We start from the raw sequence: 23,046 nt of genomic DNA on the forward strand, positions 1-23,046 counted from the left end.
TAAGAATGTGGGTTTCTCAAGGGATATTAAGAATAGAGGATAAGGATATGCTTATATTAGTAGGGGAGGATGCGACATTTGGAATGAGATAATTTTTGGCTAACTGAATCAATGGACTGTATTTGAAGTTTAGGAGGAGCAAAGGGAGGATGAGAGGGGGTGTTATAGGAAATGAGAACATGGATGTAGGAGGAGATCATATTACACGGAGCTTTGAACCTGACCATAAAATCTTAGATGCTGTTCTGGGGGGGAAAGAATAACTGGTGGGCTGGGGTGAGGACATTGAGCAAACACAGATGGAGATTAAAAATGGTCGCAAAATCAAGAAAGGAGAAAACATGGTGGGAAGGAAGTTGAGGGATATCCTGAATTATGTGGTAAAGTTTTGACATTTTGTAATTCTGAAATCTTCCTGCAGATAAAGTTAAGGAATATTTAACAAAGGACAATTATGAAACATGGAATATATTTGTTGAACTATTCATTTCATCTTAAGCACCCGGCTCTATTACTAATTTTCTTTCATCTTTTTACCCTATGAAAATGAATGAAATTATCATTCTCCTCCAGTATTTTGTATCCCCCCACCCCTTGCAGTCTGGAAAACAAATGGGACAAAATGGAAAATAACGCATATGAATGGGTTACCAGGAAGGCATGGCTGGTCATTACAAGGTTTGACAAGTCCAGTGTTTGGGAATAGAGAAGTGTAAGTAAACCTCAAATGTATGGTTAACCTAGACTGCTTGTCTTCTACATAATTTTTGCTTTTGTCTGGCAGTTGTAAGCACTTGAATTTCCAAAGACAGGTGCCAGGCAAGATCAGGGAAGAGGACAGAGCAATGCTGTCTTTCCTGTTTTCCTACCCCGAAGGCTAAATTCCCCATAGGTGACCTGTGTGATCACTTCACAGGACCAGAGGGTCAGCAGCGATGGCATAAAGGCTGCAGCTGTTGCTGTGGTGCTAGGGCCACACTCTTCTCTTTGCCAGCCCTCTCTCTGGTCCTAGCATTAATCACAGCGGCACCAGCTGAGAAGAGAAGAAGATGCTAGGTCTTGTGCTGGGCACTTCTGCAGTCTGTGGAATTCGAGCACCTGGGTTTGAGTCCAGGCTCTCCTGCTTCAGAGTTGCGTGACTCTAACTTTCACCTCCCTAAGGCTGTTTTCTCCTATGTGACAGTAACATAGAAACTGTGCTATTATTTTTATTGTCATTTTCATATTGTATTTATATTCCTCACAACCGTGCTATGTGGTAGATATCATTTTATTCACTTGAAGGTCAAGGACATTGCTTATGCTCCAAGGGGTACAAATGATAATTAACAGAACTGGAATTTACAGTAATTATATCCATGGCCAAGGTATTACAGTGGAAGATAGTAGGTTTAGCTGTTCAAGCTGTTGTTACATGAAATGTTATGATTTTAAAAATCCACAGCACAAAAGATGTGGTTTGTGTACTGAGAAAATACTCTGGAAACAAGGAACCATTACTTCTAATCATGCCCTACCACAGGCTGTCTTAACTTGTTTCTTCATATGCTCAAAATGATTACCAGGGCCCTGTGCAGCAAATGACAGACCTGAGAAACAAAGATAAGTCTTGGGTTTTTTTCAAAGGATTAATTGGGAAATATATTTTAAACACATCAAGATAAATTTAGCCAGTTGCATAACTCTCTTTTCCTGCTGACCTACACTCCCTTGAATTGGATTCCTTTCACAGCCAAATTTCACATATAACTTGTTTTTTATCCCTTTTCCTCAATTATTTCTTCTACATAAACACTTTTCCTGAATTCCATTTCCCACTCTTCCCCTGGAAGGGTCATATTAGAAGACATCAATGACTTTCTTGTTCTAACTCCAGGGGAGTTAGAACAAAGCTTTTTTCAATTTTTTTTTCATTTTATTATTTTTTTAATCTTTGCGGCCTATCTGGTGTTCCTTGGTATTTTCATTGAACATGGAGATCCTGAGTGCCTATTTCCAGGTATGATTTTTTGTTTTGACTTGATTCTGTGTTTGTGCTACCCCTGTTTCCTGGTCTTTCATTACTTCTCCCCAGGTTTCACCAAAAGTGCCTTTGCTAAGGCTAAGAAGCTAAGGCTTTCTTATATCTCATTTCACCTTAATTATTACTCAAAACTTCTAAGTCAGGACCTCCTTGTCTACACTTCTTTCTTCCTTCAGCTCAGTACTTGCCTCAGTGACACGCTGCTTGGATGACTCTTCCAAACCCTAACCTCGACACAGTGGAAACCAAGCACTGCACTTTGTTCAACACCACGATCTTATCATCAAGTCAATTCTCAATGATGCTTCAAATCTTATGAATGAACTCAACGGGATTTGTCACACATGTTCAAAGCCCAGAACATACCCTTGGCTTATTAGTCTCATTTATTCTTTATTATCTGTCAATTAGTAAACCTTTTTTATCCTTCTACCAAAGAACCTCTTCTATATTTTTTTCTTCTACGTTCGTTGTTCAAGTACTGGCTGTGATTACATCAATACCAGACTTCTGCTTAGCTTCCAAGAAGACTACTGTTTTACCCGTCACTTCAGCATATACTTCACTAGCTGTTTAAATTCTGTAAAACCTGCTTCCATTATATTAACTTTCAATGCAACAATCCTCAGTAGCTTTATATATATATATATATATATATATATATATATATGTATGTATATGTATACATATATGTATATATATGTATATATACACACACACATATGTACATATACATATATATGTATACATATGTATGCGTGTGTGTGTGTGTGTATATATATATACACACATTTTATATATATATATATATATATATATATAAAATAGAACTTTCTCTCAAGATTCCTCATAATTTGGCCTAATGCTAATGCCCAACCTCATTGTTATTCTACTTTCTAATTTATGCAAAATGGTCTATTGAGCATATTTTCTTCACTATCCAATGAAAATAGTAACTTTGGCATTAATTTCATGTCTTTGTTTTTCTTTGTTTTTTTTTTCTTTAGTGAAAATATTTACTTCGTTCCATTGATTTATCAAAACCCTTTCAGATCATTATCAGAATTTACTTTCAAGTAGCTTAATATAATTACTGTATTAAGACGTTAGTAGTTATAGAGATCTGAGTTCAAATTGTGACTCTGGGATTCCCTAGGTGTGTGATTTTGCATTGGTTATTTAACCTAATTCCAAGTTTTCTCATCTGGGATACACACACAAACAAACAAAGAAAACAATCTGCCTATTTAGACTACTGTAGCAATGAAATAAGATAACTACTTGGCATAGTGTTTGAAAATGTAGTCATTAATTTTTCAATATTCTTAGTGATCCTACCTCATGCTAGGGGTGGAAGTTGCAGAACTGAGTAAGATACAGACGCTGTCAGTCCTCTGTCACTTACAGTTTTGTAGGGAAGACAGACATTAAACAAATACATATACAATGTTCATGTAATTTTCATGTATATTGCTGAAGAATACAATTGTACAAGAAAAATGATGGTGATTTAGCTTGAATGGGTAGTGGGAATGAGGTGGACAGACAAGGCTTTCCTGAGAGGACATCTAAGTGGAGTTCTGAAGTATAAACAGAAGTTATACAGAAAAGTGTTCAGAAATAACTCAAAAATAGGTTATTGTTGTCACTGTATTGTTAACTGCTTTTATTACTATCTTCTTGAAACCTTTCCCAAACAGTTCATTCCCACTGATTTCTGTTCTCTGAAAACCTATGGCATTATTACATTATTTGACTGCCATTGGACTTTCTTTATGTTTTTGCATCATGTTTCACTTTTATTACTCTGTGTTTCTCCCATTTGTGGAAATGATCCTATACTTGTCTTGACCTGCTTTGGAACCAGCTTAAATACTCTTAGGAAAACTGGATATTCCAAAATTGAGACTTCTGTGGTACTTTCTACATAACTATGATAACTGACCATTGCTTTATGTCAAGTATGATTTTTTTTTTCTCCAAAAAATGCCCATGTAGGGTTTGAGAGCAGAAAACAGGTCAAATTTATCTTTCAAATATAAATCCATAATGTTGATATCATAAAGTGAACACAAAAACAAGTATTTGTTGAAAATATGTTTGCTGACTTTGACAGATTTGTGTCTCTAAGTAATTTCTACATTACTCAAGGTAAGACTCCTTAGTTCAGTTTTATTTACCACTAACATGATATAGCACAAATGATACTCTGTGTGTACTATATGTTGACTGATCACAGAGACGCATTTCATATTTTAAAGATAATATATTATTTTATTATTCTTTGACTATAAAATTTGACATATTTTTAAAAATGGTATGAGATGCATGATCCTATTTATTTTTCTCAACTTCCTGTCCAACAAGATGAAAACAATTTTAATATGAAACAGTAGTTTGCGAATTCAAAAATAAATAAGACATAATCATCCCTTTGTTAGTGAGAAGTCTCTGAATGGAATGTTGCTCTGAGTGCTCTTTCATGGTATATTTTTCTGAATTTGAAACAATGGAACAGGGGTTTTAAAGTTCTCTGCTTAACTCTTTTGAGCTTATACTAAGAGTACAATTGTCATTGAAGTAATAGTTCTCCTAAGACCCAATGATGAGTCAATTTAGAGCTATTAGGGAAAAAAGGCCATTTGGTGAAAAATTATATGTAAACACTCATCTCAAGCACTACTTTGCAGCATATTTTGAGAAGAGTGTTAAACACTTCCTCTTAAATAGGAACAAAATGTCAAGATCTCAGTACAGCTCAGTTGGGTACTCCTCTTGTGGAAGAATATATGTTACATATACTACTATTGGTATAACTGGTACAATTTTTGCCATTTTAAAGTAAATAAATCTTCACTGATAGTAAATTCTTCAATAAGAGTATTTTTAACTTTTTAGATACAAATCTACAAAAACTTGTCAACTATTAATATTGGAACAAATACCATACTGCAAATATTGTTTCAGAGATAAAACGGACATGTTAAAAAGTTACTGATTTTAGTTCAAGTGCAGTTATGAAGATAGCCATTTAACAGTCTGTTACCTTCAGTTACTTGACTGAAGTGATGTGTATTTAAATCATGTATGGTTATGCTATAATTTCAAGTTACCAAAACATCTAATGAAAACATAGCCATGCTTTCAAAGTAATTATTGGCATTTTTTTTATGGTAAATTCACTGCAAGGCTCATTTTAGAAATGGCATGCTTTTTATAATTATGCAGCTCTAACGATGGTATGTATATAATATATATATTTATATATATTATATATATTTCATATATATACATAAAACTATTATATATATATTTATATAGAGAAACAATTAATGGTTTAAGTATACTGTATATTGCTTTAAGCAGCTACATTTATTACCTAGAAAGGAAGCTTTTGTGCTCTGAAACTCAGTTTTAAAAGTTATGAAATACATAATTCAAAAGTGATTTTTAAATTTGAAATATCTAACATGTAGACACTAAATACGTAAGACAGTTAAAACATTCGAAGGACAATATATTTGAAAATCTCAATATTATTATTATATTATAAAAGATGTGAAGTTAGGTCTGTCCTATTATAGAAAATAAAGAAACTGTGTTTGTGAATATTTGAAAGATTTGAAGTTTGATTCCATATTATCTGAATAATAAAATAATACAAATATTATAAAAGATGCTTTTTATTTTTTAATTTCCAGTGGAGGTGTATGTGCCTATAGTTCTTGTAAAGAACTTTGTAAATAAAACTATCGCAGGGAAAAATCAACACGCGTGTTTAAAAAAATCTAGGAATTTGACAGAGTGCTAATGGCTGCTGTATCATGAGATGTCCTTTTCATTTCTGAAAATATATTATTTAATGTTTGCTCCTTAAACAACAGGCAGGTAACACAATGTCTGTAGATAATATGCCTAAATACGTGCACGAAGAGCTTACCACACAGCAACAGCATGTTTTCTCTGCAAGGAGAAAAGATTCAACACAAATGCAATGAAAAGGAAGCATACGACAGAGTTGAACCAACAAATGTAAAATGGCATTTACATTTTTTGGAAGCAAAGAAAATGAAGCAAAGTGGGACAAAATGATGATTAACTGTTTTTTTTTCTATTAAAAACAAGAATATTTAAAATTGGTACTTTTAAAGTCATAATAACTATGCTGACACTGGTGGTTATTCATTTACTCAAATTAACAAATATTATTAAGTGTCCAACACGTCAGAAGGCTTGCTGTAGAAAACTGTGTAGACTGATAAAAAGAATATACTCTTACACAAAAGTGTAGGTTTCACATCTCATCAGAAGAGAAAATCTCCAAACTAAAAGCATTTACGTTATCCAGAGCACTAGAATCAGAATGAGAAGTACTTGGCATCACAATTCAGCATCTATTCAGCAGAGTGTTTTACTAGGTTAAACATATTTGATCACAATATCTCTCTGTGGTAAAGTGATAGAATTAAATCCTTTTCTAGCTAACATTGTGGTTAATACAAAATGGTTTCTAAACACTAGGTGAGACTGAAGGAAAACTGCTTTACTTTGACTCCATGTTTCAGGCAATATTTATACTTTCCTCACAATGAATAGCTAGAAATTTATTAACTTATTAATTAGTCATAAGTAAAGAGCTAACTTCAGTCATTTTCAGTCAAAAACATGCAATGATTTTGATTATGATGCTCTTTTCCTAACCTGCCAACCATTACAGAAAATGAGATGCTTTATCTAGAATCAAAATCAGTACGTTATGAACAAAATTAAATGCCATATTACAATGTCTTTTTTTTTTTTCAATCACAGACATGAAGGTTGTATTTTTACACAACTCTGTATATTCTGCCAAATTCCAAAGTCTGAATTCTAGTTAATCCATGGTCTACTCTCTGAGAGTATTACTGAATTAATGTTTTATGCATGCCAAATACATGGTGTTCACAGAGAGGGGGGAAAAAAGGCATTTAAGGAGAGCTGAGGGAAACCTGCTCCCTGTCAAACTGCTCAACCCCTGAAATACCTGATTGTTAAGCAAGCTGTGTCATCTCCTGCCAATTAAATCTTGATGGGGGAAGATGAAAGGCAATTCTTTTACCAAAATAAAATTTGCCTTTATCCTCAGAGAGCTTTAATTCGAAACTCAAACAATGGTGCATAGTTTTCTTGTAATGCTACCTTCAGTTATTATCTTTTGAATGTTAGTGTGTACATATTTCTGCCTTTGCCTTCTACTTGTCTCCTTGCCCTCTCACCTTAAAACTCCCACTTTCTTACACTGTCAGGAAAAAAAGCTGCTGCTGAACATCACATTGCTTATTATATTTATTGCTTCCTGTGTGTTAGTCTCCAGGAGTGAAAAGTAGACTTTAACACGGACATTATGTTACAAGCGAGAGCACCCAAAGAATCTCTGTCATACTCAGAGTACTGAAGAACATAGAATTTCTATTCTATTTTGAACAAAGGGCCCAAAATATAAATTAATATGGTAGTTGTTGCTGTTATTATTATTGTGCAATAAATTCCATTGTTAGCCCTACCTGTTATATCAAAGTGGATTTTGAGGTATATTTCTTCCTTCCTTCCTTCTTTTCTTCCTGCCTTGCTTCCCTTTTTGACTCCTCCTTCCTTCCTTCTTTTCATCTTTCCTTTAAGATTGGGCATGTACATTCTCCAACTACTTCTTCCCTGACTTGCTGCATAAAGGCTCTAACGGCCAAATAAGTTTCAATTGCAGATCTGTGTAAATGTTATTGTGAAAATTTTATTTACTCTGTTCTCTATTAAGGCCTTATGCATATGAGGGATAAAACAATTATACCAACAAAAAATCAAAAGTGTAAAATTTCAGCATAGTTGTATGTTAATGACTATGGGTTATTCCTGACATAAAGGTGGCAATATATGTCAAATGTATATGACTCATATTGAAATATGGAGTACCCAAGATTTTCTTTTTTAAGAGACTATTTGGTGCTATTCAAAGGTTCAAACTAGCTGAGGATTTGTATTTCTCATTCTAATATGTATGCTGTGACTTTTTATCCAGGAAAAATATGAGAAAAATTAACCCTTAAAAGACAAAGAAATGATCCCTAACAGTTCAGAGTTTATGATGTGAATCCTATCTGCAATATATGTATCCTATTTCAGACAAATTTCCTAATCCTTTTTACAGAACTTATCACAAGTTGCTTGTGCTGCTATGAGAGTATATATTAGTTTAACTGTAATACAAGAGAAATGAGGGAAACTAAGGAAGTAATGCATGGGTTGATATCAGGAAGATCAGACGGATTTATTAAAGTAAGTATCAGGGGAAAGATCCATCCAGGAAATAGAAAAAAAATAAAAACAAAGACTCAAAGGAAGAGAGACTGGGAATGTAAAAGAACTGAAAGAAGAAAAGAAACTCCAGAGTTTCAGGAGAGGATAAGGGAAGAGTACCCAAAAAAGGATGCAGAGGTAGGAAGGACTAAGACCAAAAAGCAGATTTCCCTAACTGCTAGGATTAAAAGAAAGCAAGAGAATGTCCTTAAACCAAGGTAATAGGCCACCAACTACTTTCTAAGAAGCATGCTCTGGCTTCAGTGTAGAAACCGGACCAGACAGGCCAACTGGTAGAAGAGAAGAGGCAGCGAGGGAAGAGTCTTACTTTATCAAATGGAACCATATGTCAACGGTGACTTTTACATCTCTGGTCTACAGTCTGGCAGAAAAGCCGACCTAGTCTATTACATACGGCATAATCTGTAAGAGGCGGTTACTTTTTGTACTTCCTAAATCCTTTCTCATTACATTTAGGATCACGGTTTCTTGCCATTTTTTTTTTTTTTTTTTATGCTCTTGATCCACTTTCTCTGACCTCAAATATGGCTTGCTTCTATGAACTTAAATTATGTACATTTTCAATAGTTTTTATTTTGTTACTATATTTTAAGAATTTATGTCCAATTAAGGTTAAGGTTCTAATGTAATTATTTTATCCACTTATATTCCAGAATATTCTTATGCATATATGAGAAAATATCACATATGTGCATAACATCCACCAGATAGAAGACTGGGAACAGCTGTTGTAACAGCCAGAATCCCTGAAAATACCAAATAACAGGACAGTGGAATCTATACTTATAACAGCATAATATGATACCAATTCTAAAAAGAAAAACCACCAGGAACAACACCCTTTGGGATATAAAAACTCATAAACCTGAAAAGTCCCACAACCTCATAAAATACTGACAAAATGCCTTTGCTGTGGATATTTGCAATGATAGTTGGATGACAATGCCCAGGCAAATTTCACCTGTATATAAAATTGATCTGTTTTAAAACAATCACTTTTCCCACAACAGACATTTATTTCCTTAAGTTAAATGGAAAATAAACTAAAGCCTATATTTATAAATACATGTTCAGGCAGTCTAAGTTGACTTATATTCCTCATACTACACTTTCACAATTTTGTCTAAGACAATGCCATCACTATGGATATAAATATACACATACATACAATATATATTATATATAGGTTTATGTACAAACGTCATATATATAGATATACAACCTTACACATATATTTCCTATTGATAACAACTGTAGAAAAAAACAATTATAGAGAACTCACAATAGGAATTATCCTTGTTTTAAATATAAATCAAACTGCATTCACTTTAATACTTTTTTGTAAATCTGACTTATCTCTTTGGACCTATTGAGGTCTGTGACCATAAATAATTTTGTTTCTGAATTTTTCTTTTCTCATGTTTTATGTCAACACTCAACTAGTCTCCACCCTGTTCATTAAACTTTTTTTTTTCTAACAGATGTTGCTTTTTCCCTTTTTCTCTTTCATGTTATCCAGGAAAGATCAAAGCGTTTAGTCATTCTTGTCCACTGTATGCAGAGGTGTGTGGGTGAAATTTTGCATGATTCTTGTGCTCTGGTTGCTTTCCTAATGTTTTCAATTATTTCCTTTGATAATATTTGATATGTGTTGACTGCTTCAACTAACAGAAATCATCTTAAATCTAGCTACTTTTTGAGAATAAAGGGCAAAAGCGTAAAGTACTGAAACAATGTTCAAATGTTATCTGTTTTAAAGAGGCAACTGACTCATTTTCAATAAAGAAATAGTACTTTTGTGAAAGAAACCATACAATTCTTCTCTGAAATTACTTGCTAATGTTTATAATCAGACCATGAGACCCTAGAGAAAGTAAAGGGTAACTGTATTTTTAAAAATAAATATCTAAGGTTATTCAATTTATTTTAATTTTGGAAACAAAAACTTGATACAAAGCTTGGCATCCATGGAAAATTTTTTCATGGCTTTTTTTTTTTTTTTTTTTTTTTTTACATGTTTGGCAATGAAAGTGAAGACAACATAGTAAACTAGAAAAGAATCTGAATTAGCTGTCAGGAGAACTGAGTTTAACTTCAGCTTTTGCCGCTAAGTAACCATCATATTTTAGAAGCAATCTGAGCTTCAATTTCCTATATTAAATATGAAGGATAGAAATCTGATGAGCTACATGCTAATGGTAAGCTTTGGTATTTCATAAACATGTATTTTTGAATAAGAATTTCACGGAAATGTGGTCACAGTTTAACTCTGGATATAATTTTTTTTCATAAAATTTTTTTAAGTGAGACATCAGATAGTGCTCAGCTCTGTGTTCAGCATAGTACTAACCTGAAGTAGTTACGTAGACATCAAATTTTCCAACTTAATTTCTGGTACTAAAATCTTCCCAGATCATATCTTTTTCTGAGCAGCATAGTTGAAATATACTTCTTATTTCTGTCTTAGGAGATTAGTAAAGTTTTGGACTTGTTAAGTGCAAAGTAGAAAAGCAAATGTGACTAATTTTTTTGTTATTCATGCATTCATACAGCAAACACTTCATTTAATTTTTTTGTTTTTACCTGAAGTTGATTTTAATCAAGACATTGGAAACTACTGATTGCCTCTGATGTACTTTATAAACAAGGGTATGTCAGTTCACTTCTAGTTTTCTAGATGTTTGCATTGTAAAAATGGTTATATTTTGCTTACCATTTACATCATCTTTTCCTATTCATCTGTCACGTGAGTTATTACACCCCATTCTAGGGGAAAAAAAGATTTTTACTTACGTCTAAGAGACTATGGAATTTTAGCATGAATTTTAAAAAAATTCCATAATGCTGTTAGCAAAAATGTGATGTAGTGTCAAGGTATTATTAGCTAGAATTGCTATCTAGCATGAGATAATACAAAGAAAAGGTATTCCTTATGGCAAATCTTACATTTGCCTCCAAGATTTAGGCCAGCAAAGGGCAAGAAATGTGGGGCACTAAATATTCATCCCTTCCAGGTTAAGTAATTTAAATATGAGGTAAGACAGCTATTAAATGCCAACAAAATGTAAATCAAAAGAAAAAAAAAGTTTGCCAGGATAGAAGCACTTAAAAGGAGCTTGAACCCTGGCATGTATACAGAACCCCATTTGCAACATTAGAAAGATTCAGACTTTAAGCCTCTGTGTAAAGCTTTGTGATCATCACAAGTGAGGTAACTTGCTGAAATAGAAGCTAGTCCTGTATTTAATCACTAACCTATTTTCTTAAGTGAATATGCATAATGCGTTCTAGGTAACTATTTTTTTTTATCACATGAGAAATCTTGAGGTGTGAAAATTTTGAGGAGACCAATTTAATGTCATTTCGGTGGCAGCAAAAGTCACACAATGAATCAGTGACAGACCTGTGAATTGATTTTAGATCCCATTAGACTCCCTTTTTAACCACTCAGCAATTCTTGAGATTGCTTTCAGTGACCAAAGATGCAAAATTGAATTAAAATGTCAGACTGGAAAATAAAAATAAAATAAAAATGGAAAGTAGTCATTCTATACAGTTTGATTTCTGACAATTTGAAACTATATTGCCTGCATGTAAATGTACAAATCTCAAAACTGTGCATAGACCCTGATACCAAATTTTCTATCACTTATAAAGGAATAGATTTAAGTTACTAAAGTGTAAGGGCGAAATATGCAAAGACAGAAGCAATTGTGTTAAATAAAATTTCAAGGCTTATGCTGGCCAAGTTTTTAGACAGTGATTAAAGGATGTCCTTTCATGTAAATTTACATTTCTCTAAATGCATTTGTTTTGGCCAGAATTTCTAAAGACTCTTAAGTACAAAATTAAATTTGAGTAAAAAAGATAGTTTTTTCAAATACATTAATATTCAATATCTTCATAGGCATAAGTAGATTAAAAAGAGCCATTTATATTAAGAAACAGAATAGTAACTGCCAATTTTCTGTTTTTTGATAATTTGCCATATAAATTACATATTTTTGGTTTATTAGAGAATCTAGAATTTTATATAGATCAGCATCCAGATTTCTCTATATTCTTGAGACAGTACATAATCAAAATATTAAGAAAAAGAGGATATGTTTCACTAACTTTAAATGAGAGAAAACCAATTTTTATTTTTTTATATTTTAAGTATTCTATTTAAAATATATTGCTATTAATGCTACAGATTCTGCATTTCCCTTTGGGATGAAAAAGAATTAAAATTCTCCTTGATTATAAAACATACTACCACTCTCCTATGTGTTTGAGTAGAAGCACAAGCAGATATGCTTTGTTTATCTTGGCTCAATATTAAGATTACACAGAGACAGAATTAGTAGAATCAGAAAGTATGTTTCTGTGAGGTATCCTAGCATTTCTTTTACTGAAACATGACTCCCTGATTATATTATTACCGTATCTTATAATTTTTTTTTTAACGTTTATTTATTTTTGAGACAGAGAGAGACAGAGCATGAACGGGGGAGGGGCAGAGAGAGAGGGAGACACAGAACCGGAAGCAGGCCAGGCTCTGAGCCATCAGCCCAGAGCCCGACGCGGGGCTCGAACTCATGGACCGTGAGATCGTGACCTGAGCTGAAGTCGGACGCTTAACCGACTGAGCCACCCAGGTGCCCCATTACCATATCTTTTAAAAGATTCCATGAATTTATCACTGCCATGAAATTTTACCAAGATGACAGGCACTGTCACATTTTTAATACAAAAAATTTAATGTTTCTTTCAAGAGGCTTCCAATAATGCAAGCTGTAATTCATTTCACTTGCAATTCATTGTTTTGAGAGGTTTTAGACTTGAGTATTAATGAACACACAGTATATGTTGTTGAATAGCAGGCTTTCTTTCTTTTTTAAGGCTTAATAATATTCCATTTTATGTTTCTACCACATTTTATTTATCCATCCATCTGTTGATGGATATTTGGGTTGTTTCTATATCTTAGCTACTGCAAATAATACTGGAATGAATCTGAAGGATATTATGCTAAATAAAATAAACCATCACAGAAGGACAAATGCTCTATGATTCCACTTAAAGGAGGAACCTAAAATAGCCAAAGTCTCAGAAATAGAGAGTAGAATGGTGGTTGTCAGGGACTGTGGGTAGGGGACATGGGGATTTGCTGCTCAACAAGTATAAAGTTTCAGTTATGCAAAATGACTAAATTCTAGAGATCGTCTGTACAGCGTTATGCCTATAGTTAATAATAATGAACCATGCACTTAAAAGGTATTAAGAGAGTAGATCTTGTGTTAATTATTCTTACCACAATTAAAAAAAAAACATTAAAGAAAACATGATGTAGCATCATTCCAATAAAGTATAAGTAGTACAATATCAGACATAAGATTTACGTTACCAAAAAGCAATATGCTAGGATGATTATGGCAGGAGACTAATTAGTTGTGTGATAGAAGTATGATGAACCACGCTAAAATTCAGTTTCCCAAACTAAAAAATGGAGACAACACTTTCATCACAGAGTTGTGAAAATAAACTGCTATAAAATACTGATAAAGCCATCAACTATCCCAACAATGACAGGCATTAATATTAATACACATAATGAAAAAATCATGGGGAATAGCTGTAGCAGGAGAGAAACTGAACAGAATAACAAAGGATAAATCAGATGTATCATTTTTATAAAAATTTCACAGAATAAGTTATAACGTAAAAATGTAATTAAAAATATAGCTCAGATTTTTCATTAAAATCACTGTTTCTAAGTACTGTATATTTTATTTCTTTCTATTTAGTTGTTTTTTGTTTGTTTTTTATTTTTATTTTTTAAACAATGTGTCTGAATTGCTTTCACATATGCATTACACAAAATAGCATTCTCTGGATTTACAAGCTTGGAGAAATCATGCTTTTGTGAGATACACTATGGGTGAGAAATTCACATAACTTTGCATATGATAGCTTAATGTTTTATGCACAACATAAATTCAGCTTATTTGTAGACTTAGAAGTGAAAATTGAGTGTGCGTGAACCACAATATGCTACAAAACGTGTTTCTCTAATTATCGCAAAGGAATTGGGAAAGCATTTTTTATTGGAGAATTTAAACAGTGTCCTCTTCTCATCTGTATTTCACCTAGTAGCTTAGGAGATTTGGATATTATTTTTATTTTTACTTTCCTGTAAGGATTTTAAATATATTTAATATCTTTCACTCAATATTAATTTAGGCTCTCATCATGTCACCACTCAAACGTTTGCCACACTCTCAAAATGGACACAGCTATATGTCCATTCATCACTCCGTAACCCCTCCCAATTACATTTACACCAAAAATGTGTTTACATGAAAACATGTTTTAAAGCCAATCATAGCGATAATAGTAGTCTCTTCAAAAAATTTATATTGCTCTTGACTGGCTTCCCCAAATTCAAGTGGATCCTAATTTTCCAGCCTTCTTTTTTGAAATCACTATACTCTCTGCACACTGGGATATTTGCCATTTCCTCATTTATGACTCTGTCCTTTTATTCTGCCCTTCTAGTCTCGACTATCTTTCACAACTATCAATACTTCACTCATTTTTCTAAATCCAACTGAAATGTGAATGCCTTTGTTCACTTCATGAATTCCCCTTATTTACAGTCATCACCTGTTCAAACCAGGCAATGAATCTGAAGTATTGTTGAGTATTTTCAAAATATAAAATAAATACAACACAAAAATCCTTAACTTAGTCCTCTAAATTAGAATGAATGACTTCATCACTCCTCTTCCACTACATGCTGTTAGTAACTTCCTTTGAAAGGAGCATGTTGTGGTCTCAGACACAAACCACTGAACAGGATGCTTGCCTCAGGTACATTTACAAAATACCCATGAAAACCTTACCTTTCTCAAGCGTACAATGAGAATATAAGGGTACCTAGCTCATCAGACTTTGTGAAGAATGAATGAGGTAACAAATTCAGAGCACTTATTCCTCAATAAGTGTTAGTTGTTGGGAATATAACTGTTATTATTACTGATGTTTCACCTATGTTTAAGTTAGAGATTTACATGTATGTTAGCTCTTTGGGGGCAGACATTTTTATTTATATTCCTCACTATTATTATGAGGACGTGGCTTAGGAAAAATGTTTCCTATATTGTTAGTAAAGTCAGTTTTATCTCTATTGAATTAGTCATCTGAATACAAATTGCTTCCAAGGTCATTTGGGCATTGATTGTAGCAAGTGAGCAGAAATGTAGCTACAAATCTAAAGAACTTAAGATATAAATGTTACACTTCTATTATGCCTAGTATCTACTCAAATCTATTTAATAAATAAAACTTCTATTGCAAAAGTACTGGTTTTCTCATTATGTCTTTCCTTTTCACCTCAGTGCTGTTCTCACCACCTCACGCTGATTCCCATCACCAGCCTTTGTTATTTCTACTTCCCCGCCTCTCATCCTGTCCAAATTAACCACATGTGTTAAGTCTGGAGCAGCTGAGCGCCATGAGGAGCCCATGACCAGGGGACATCACACTAGGGCAAGGAGAGCATCCTCAGATGTGAACACAGAGAAGAGGGGACACTATCTGCTTAAAAACTACCACAAGGTATCTTCTTACTGTACTGTCAGGTTTACCTTCTATCATATATTTCCTAAAAGTAAGTAAATTTGTGGAACTATATGTTCTTCATGATTAAAATTAAGTACCAACAAAACTAGGGAACAAAATTAAAATTTGCAATACTAATGCAAAGTGATAACGATACCCCTGTGTATTGTAAAAAGTAAATACCTTCTTACAATATGAACATGGTTCTAGTGTCCAGAAGCTACAGTCTTTGGGTCTGGTAGACCAACCCTCCTCTGTGCTCTGGAGTGACTGAATTTTCTAACCACTTTTCTCTCTTTCAACCACAGCAAAACCTTCCTTCACACAGTCCACTCTGACCTTACTTTGGCTTATTCCTGGCAGGAATACATCATTTGCATATCAAGTCAACCTTTGTTTCTTTCTCATTAGCCCAAGAAAATTAAAGGAGTTTTCTTGACACTCACATGATCATAATCCCCAAGCAAAGAAACAAATATCTTAAATGATTATGAGGTAGTTATCCAAATAATTTAGTATGCAATTATATTATTTTTTCAGATTATCATCAAAGTGAACCATATGCAACAAATCTGCAAGATAACTTGCTGATGCCTATTTGAAACACTGCAAGAGAAGGCAAATATATTCTGATCTGTGGAAATTCAGTCTAAGCCTACTCTGCTATTTTCCTTAAGGCAAAAGGGTTTAGTACTACTCTTCATGTTTACTGTAAAATGTAATATTGGTAACAAATTAAAAGTTTTTATGGGTACATATTTCTTCTTAAAATAGATCATATGAGGAATGAGTGCAGAGGAATCAATCAAAAAGACATAGATAGGAGAAAGAGCAACTTGGGTAGTCTATACCTCCAGTGACCGGCTAGATCGAATAAATGGAAGGTCTTCGATCCATACTAGCTCTTGAGGGTTCAGGAGAAGAAAAAATATTTTGATTAACATGCTGTATATGAGTCAGTCCTTATACCTATGTTGATTATGAATGAAGATGTGATTCAAAAGCTGAGTACATTAAAGACTTTTAAGAAGTAATTGACAATGACGTCACTGAACCAATATGGATAGCCTTTAGAAAACTATTTAATTTGGTCCAAATTATTTTTCTGGCAGTAGGTAAACCAGATCTGATAAAACATGAGACTAAATACCCTAAGAATTGAATGCTAACATTTCCATTTTTATCTGACATTGTTCTTAGGAATAAAACACAGTGAAATACTTTGAGGAAAAAAATCTTTTTTTTCAAATGAACCAAATATGTGGTAGAAGGTAAAATATTAATGTCATTACTATGGTGTTTTCATATCACATATTTAGACCAAACACGTAAAAAAATAAAATGGTGATTTGTAACATTTTAAACAGGGTGAGGGGGATTTCTGGTTCTCTCTCACTTTTTTTTTTTTAATCATTTGTGAACTTTTTTATTTTCTAACCTTGTTTCTAATCATGACTTAGGTCCCCCTACTACCTCATTTAACTACTAGTTCTATTAATTTTGAGAAACTGTCTTATTGATAATATTTAGAAATTAGAATGTTAATAGCTCATGAAAATACATTGCTGAGCTGTTAAGTTCACTCAGAATTTATGAACTATGAGTCTGTTCCTCAAATACAAATATAAGAGTGTTTTAAAATTTAAGTTCCAAGAGGGCACCTGGGTGGCCTAGTTGGTTAAGTGTCTGACTTCAGCTTAGGTCATGATCTCATGGCAAGTGAGTTCTAGCCCTACATCAGGCTCTGTGCTGACAGCTCAGAGCCAGAAGCCTGCCTCAGATTCTGGGTCTCCCTCTCTCTCTGTGCCTCTCCAGCTCCCACTCTGTCTTTCTCTATCTCTCTCAAAAATAAACATTAAAAAAATATTAAATAAAAAAATAATAAATTTAATTTGCAATATAAATGGCGGTACTATTTATTCAGCATGGTAACTTATAAAGGCCCACCTTCCAACATGATTCAAGTATTGAAATATTAGGAAAGAGAGACCTAGAAATCATAATGGACTTGGTCTAACAACATGTTAGTCAGTGGTGCAAATGAGGAACACACTGCCTCTGGTGGAAATAATGAGTAGCCAAGAAGAAATCTCCAAGGAATCCTGACTTTTCCCACCTAAGTTAGTCCACTAAAAAGTAAATTCAGACTCCACTGTATAATCTAAGAAAGACAGAAAGAGTTACCCAAAAGTAACTCCTCACTGGTTTACCAAGACATCTAAATTTCTCAGCTTTAGTACATTTCCTCCTAGAAATAAACCTGTGCTCTACTGGGATAAACAGCATCATGCATTGAGAGAGAGAACACAATAAGAAGAGGTTAGACAGATGTATAAATTAGTCACCAGAGCACTAACTACCACTTAAATAGCATTTTGGCCTTGAAGACTCCTACTAAGAGCATTTGATTCAAAGTTTTGCATAAAAGCAAAGTCTTATTCTTCATGGAAGGGAAGAACCAGACAAAACATTTTATTTTATATCTAGATATATGGGTTGTCATTACAGAAATGACCTTGGAGATAGCCATTAAGCTTCACTGCATTTCTTAATGTCCCCTTGGTTCAATCATAAATTGAGATCATGACATTATGAGAGTATTTATAGAGTTAATATTTTCCAGCTCTCATCTGGGTCCATCTTTCTTCAGATTTCCTGCCCGGTATATAGAAAAGGCCCATTTGGAATTTCAGAAAGCATCCAGAGACTTTTTTGAAAAGCTATACTCGTCCGAAACTCATACATTTTTGTTATTAGCAGATGTAAATTTGAAGGGGAAATACCATATACTAAGAGCCATTTGGGAATATTCTGTCTTGTAAGGATGACTTACACTTTTCGTTTGAATGGCATGGATACTGAGAGTTTAAACTCAAAACTCATCTGTACTCTAGCTCTGAATCACTCTTTCTGTGAACTGTGCATTTTATGATAAACACACACATGTGCATAAAGTATGTGACCTCATTGGCAGTTATCTGCAGTGTCAAAAACCACTGGCAGATACCCAAGAATTGATTGACATATATCTTATAGAACTGGAGTTAATTAATAGGTCTACCAATTCCCAACTGTACTACAGGAAACAGAAAATCTGTTTAATACAGTAATCAATGACATACTGTGTGTGGTCAGAAGACATTCACTATATGGCAAGAGTAGATTTTGGAATACAGTATTCAGGAGTGTAAATATTGCTATTAAAATGCTAGGAGTGTAAAATAAGGCCTATTTTTCTAACTGGAAGACTAAGCAAGGGTTTTCTCTTTTTTTTCCCTCAAACTATTTATCATTACTTAAAGCAACTGCTAATTTCCTCCTGCAAGATCTGAGGCTGTTAAATCACAAAGGGAGTCTTGATTTGCTTCCAAAGTGATGTCTTTACTTCTGTGACATCAGTTATCTGAAAAGCTAAGTCCACTGTATCATTTCCTAACAGTGAGTTTCAACAATTTGGGGAACTCAGTGTAAGATAATGAGTTATTTTAAAGAAAGAACACAGCAAAGAAAAAAATTGAATATTAAAATGTCTACAAAGGCCATAATAAAAGCAAAAAGCAAAATGTTTCTTTCTTTTTTTTTTTTTGTATGATGAAATAATCTTCATTATGTAAAGGCAGAACAGAGGTTTAAAGAGGGTACTATTTCATTATTTTATGTAGTATGGAGCAGGTAATAGCAAAGCATTCATGCTACTTATAAACTAAAATATAAGACAACGACATGTCCTGGTTCTATATGAAAAGCCATCCTTGCAAACAAAAGTTAGTAAATTCAAACTTCACGAGAGCTAATCCAACAACTGTAGCCTCAGTTCTGATCACTGTACCTTCTTCTTCCAATCTTTCCATCATTGTTATTCTTTTCCTAAGGGCATGAAGCACACATTGTCTCTTCTTTTCAACTTCACAACCGGCATAACTGTCTAAATTCAAGGGTAGGATTTTAAGTACCAGTATAGATCAACTTAAAGCAGATTCTCTCTTAAGGCAGCTTAAGCATTTGAAAATTAAATTTTATATTGTCTAGACAAGCTATCTTGATAATATCTTTTCCAGAATTTCCTAGATTGTCTGTCTAGACTGCCCCAAATTCCCCCAGATGACTGCATAATCATCTTTCCTCTGACCACTTAAAAGACTCTGGAACAATATTTCCCAATGTATTTGCCATGTAAATCAAGGCCATTGAGCTTCTGAAGGAGGACCTCTCTCCAAAGCTCTGAGATTCAGAATCCCAGGAAAATACCTGCATCCCAATATTCTACCTCAAAGGAGATTTCAAGGGAAGCGTTATTTATTTCGGTGGTGGAAATGGCTTCCTCCACTTTCCTGGATAAGTGGCTTGGCTCCAGAACCTGTACCTTTCATTTCCCCTGCCCACCCATAAGAGAACAATGAATAGTTAATGAGTTATAAAGGAAATATGCTGTGAACTCTACTAAATAGCAATTTCAAGAAAAAAAAAATCAGTATTTTTGGGAAAATGATACAAACATGGGAACAATAAATGGTATTTTAATTTAAATGGCCATCAAGATCATCTAAGTTTAAAATTTTTAAATGGAAGAATTTAAGATAAAGTTCAGAATCACCTAGTAACAATGAGAGCTCAGTGCGGTAATTTACAATATCTGATCAAGTGAGGTACAAGATGACAATTACTTACATGAAAGACGGTAACAGTGAGATGCAGATTTTTATTTTAAAAATGATAACATTCTTTCAGTACCTACTACCTACTGGACAATGTTAAACCCTCACAACAGCCATACATAAAACAGACACACAAAGAAAGTAAGTAGCTTATTCCGGATCAAGCATCTAGTACCAAGTGAGGTCAGACAAAAGTCCTCCACTCTAAGACACGGGACACTTGTTTAACAATGATGGGATTAGAACTCATTGAGTTTCTATAACAAAAAAAGTCAGTGGGTCATGCCCTTACTAGGAGGGTTGGAAGGCAGTTGGAGATAACAAGTCAACCTCTCATTTACAATATATGGACACTGAGGATAACAGGGGTTTTGTTCAGTTTTGTTTTACATAGCATGAGACAGAGTCTGAGATGTTAAATAATTTTTCCAGGGGTCCAAAGCTAGTGAGTTGTAGAACAAGATCAGAAGCCAGATGTGACTTCACAGCCCATGTCTTTTCTATTAATCTGTGCTAGGAGCTCAGCTCTCCTGATTCCATTGCTCTGTCTGGACAGCATGATCCCTAACAGACTGAAAAAGTGCAATACGATGTGGAAGGAGTTCTCTAGAGCTTTCTCCAGAGTACAGAATAGTGAGGCAATTACCCCAAGCCTAACTGTTGGGGTGCCTGACTATAGGAACAGATGAGAAGAAAGCAAAGAGGGAGAGATTTCTCCAGGAGGTGCTGGAAGTCAAGCATACAAAGTCTCCTGGATCACGTGCAAGGGATTATTCCTAATTTCATCAATACGAAACAAGTAATTTAAGTAGAACTGCCTTTCCTTAAAGTTAGTTTTTACTTAAAACTCTTGGGTATGTCAGCAAGTATATTATACGTGCTTGTACGGGAAAGAAGGAGGAAGGATGCATCAGGGGGAACCGGCTGATGAGGAGCAAATACTTACACTGGTGAGGCCTTGGAAAAGTGTTTTCATCTTTCCAGGATCATCAGTTAAGTAATAATAATTGTGTTTGGTCTAGAAACCACATAGTCTCTAAGGTGTCTACAAAGATGTTATAGCACAGACTGTTTTGATTTCTAAACCTTTGGGCTGAAAGAACATTTTTGTATCACCTAGGACACCTTAAGAAAATTTAGGGAGAGAATCTATAGTTACAGAGAAGTGGCTCACATGTGAATTATATTTTATCTTCAGGATTTCAAAAATATTGGAGAAATAAATCCTTTATTTGTTGAGTATCTCTGAATTCCAATTTGGAAGAAAATTCTGTCACAAATGATGCTCTCACCATTTGTTCTTTTTGGCATTTAGTGCCAAAAAATTATAAAAGGGCTTATAGTTGAAGGCTTACTGGTAAGCCCAATTCATGGAACCACTTTCAATATCCGTAACTTTTCCTTTCAGTATTTCCCTAATCTCTAGTGTTACTTAAACTTACCTAACTTTAATTACCTAACTAAAACATCTCTTATATTAAACCAATTAAAGAAACATTTCTTTTTCTTTTCCATACTGCCAACATTATAGCTCAAAATAGAGAAAGAAAGCTTAGTTGAGTTAAGAACACAAATGTGAATAATTTAGGTCAAACATGAGATCAGACCATTGTGCACATGTATGGCATCCTTCCTTAATCCCTAGGCAGAAGAAAACAACTGGGGTGGCAGACACTTCTGGCAGAGGATGGAAATGGAGGGGAAAGCTGGCAATATACAAATGAAGGAGAAAACAGTACACATTCAGCCTGCTGACATCTGCTGCACATGCAAAATGGATTGGACTCTGTAATCCAGGGCGAAAGCAAATGCTTTCTTCCTTCCTTCCTCCTGTTCCATAGTTATCGTTGAGTGATGGTCTCATTCTTTTTGCATTCACAGATTAAAATTAATAACAGCATCTGAATTTGAAGTAGATCCCACTGAATAGCAAACCAGAAGCTAAATGAGCTGAAGAAATTAGTAATGAAGCATTTGAATAGGAAGGGGTCATGGACAAACACCAGTTTTTAAAAGCCAGCTTTAGTTTACCTCAGGATGATGTCCAATTTCAATGTAGGTGCAAATTGGATGAAAAGCCCCCGTTCCACAGGCGTACAAGTGAGTCTGATTATAAGCCTTAAGCACCTTGATGAAATTAGCACATTCTTTCTGTAAAACAAAAGGAAAACCAGTGAGTTCTAGCAGTCAGCATGGCTGAGGTATCCTCTAGGGTGCTAGGCATGCTTGAACAGATTTCTTTTCTTTTGTGTCTTTTTCACAACATCTTTAGGGCTTATTATCCTATTATTTGTTCATATTATCTAATGAAATAAACTATAAAAGCTCTTATCATTTGGGGGGGTAATAAAAGATTGTCTTCCATAACAGTTCATCAAAACTATCTGTAATTTATTTATATAAAAGTAGAAT

General features: G+C 34.0%; 1 protein-coding gene and 1 long non-coding RNA gene across 7 annotated transcripts in view; one reads left to right on the plus strand and one right to left on the minus strand.

The window, feature by feature from the left end:
• Window positions 1-23,046, minus strand: part of SEMA3A (semaphorin 3A) — a 456,004-nt gene that overhangs the window by 106,613 nt on the left and 326,345 nt on the right. For all 6 annotated transcript variants that reach the window (XM_042965369.1, XM_042965367.1, XM_042965368.1 and 3 more), the window contains one exon: window positions 22,666-22,785. In XM_042965369.1, the coding sequence (XP_042821303.1) occupies window positions 22,666-22,785 (120 nt within the window). The remainder of the gene's footprint in view (window positions 1-22,665; window positions 22,786-23,046) is intronic.
• LOC122233405 lies at window positions 1,007-16,600 on the plus strand. Its single transcript, XR_006210945.1, has 3 exons — window positions 1,007-1,130; window positions 15,757-15,976; window positions 16,520-16,600. It is a non-coding gene; the product is annotated as an uncharacterized LOC122233405 (long non-coding RNA).

Source organism: Panthera tigris, chromosome A2 (genome assembly GCF_018350195.1).
Source record: "Panthera tigris isolate Pti1 chromosome A2, P.tigris_Pti1_mat1.1, whole genome shotgun sequence".
Taxonomy (NCBI): domain Eukaryota; kingdom Metazoa; phylum Chordata; class Mammalia; order Carnivora; family Felidae; genus Panthera; species Panthera tigris.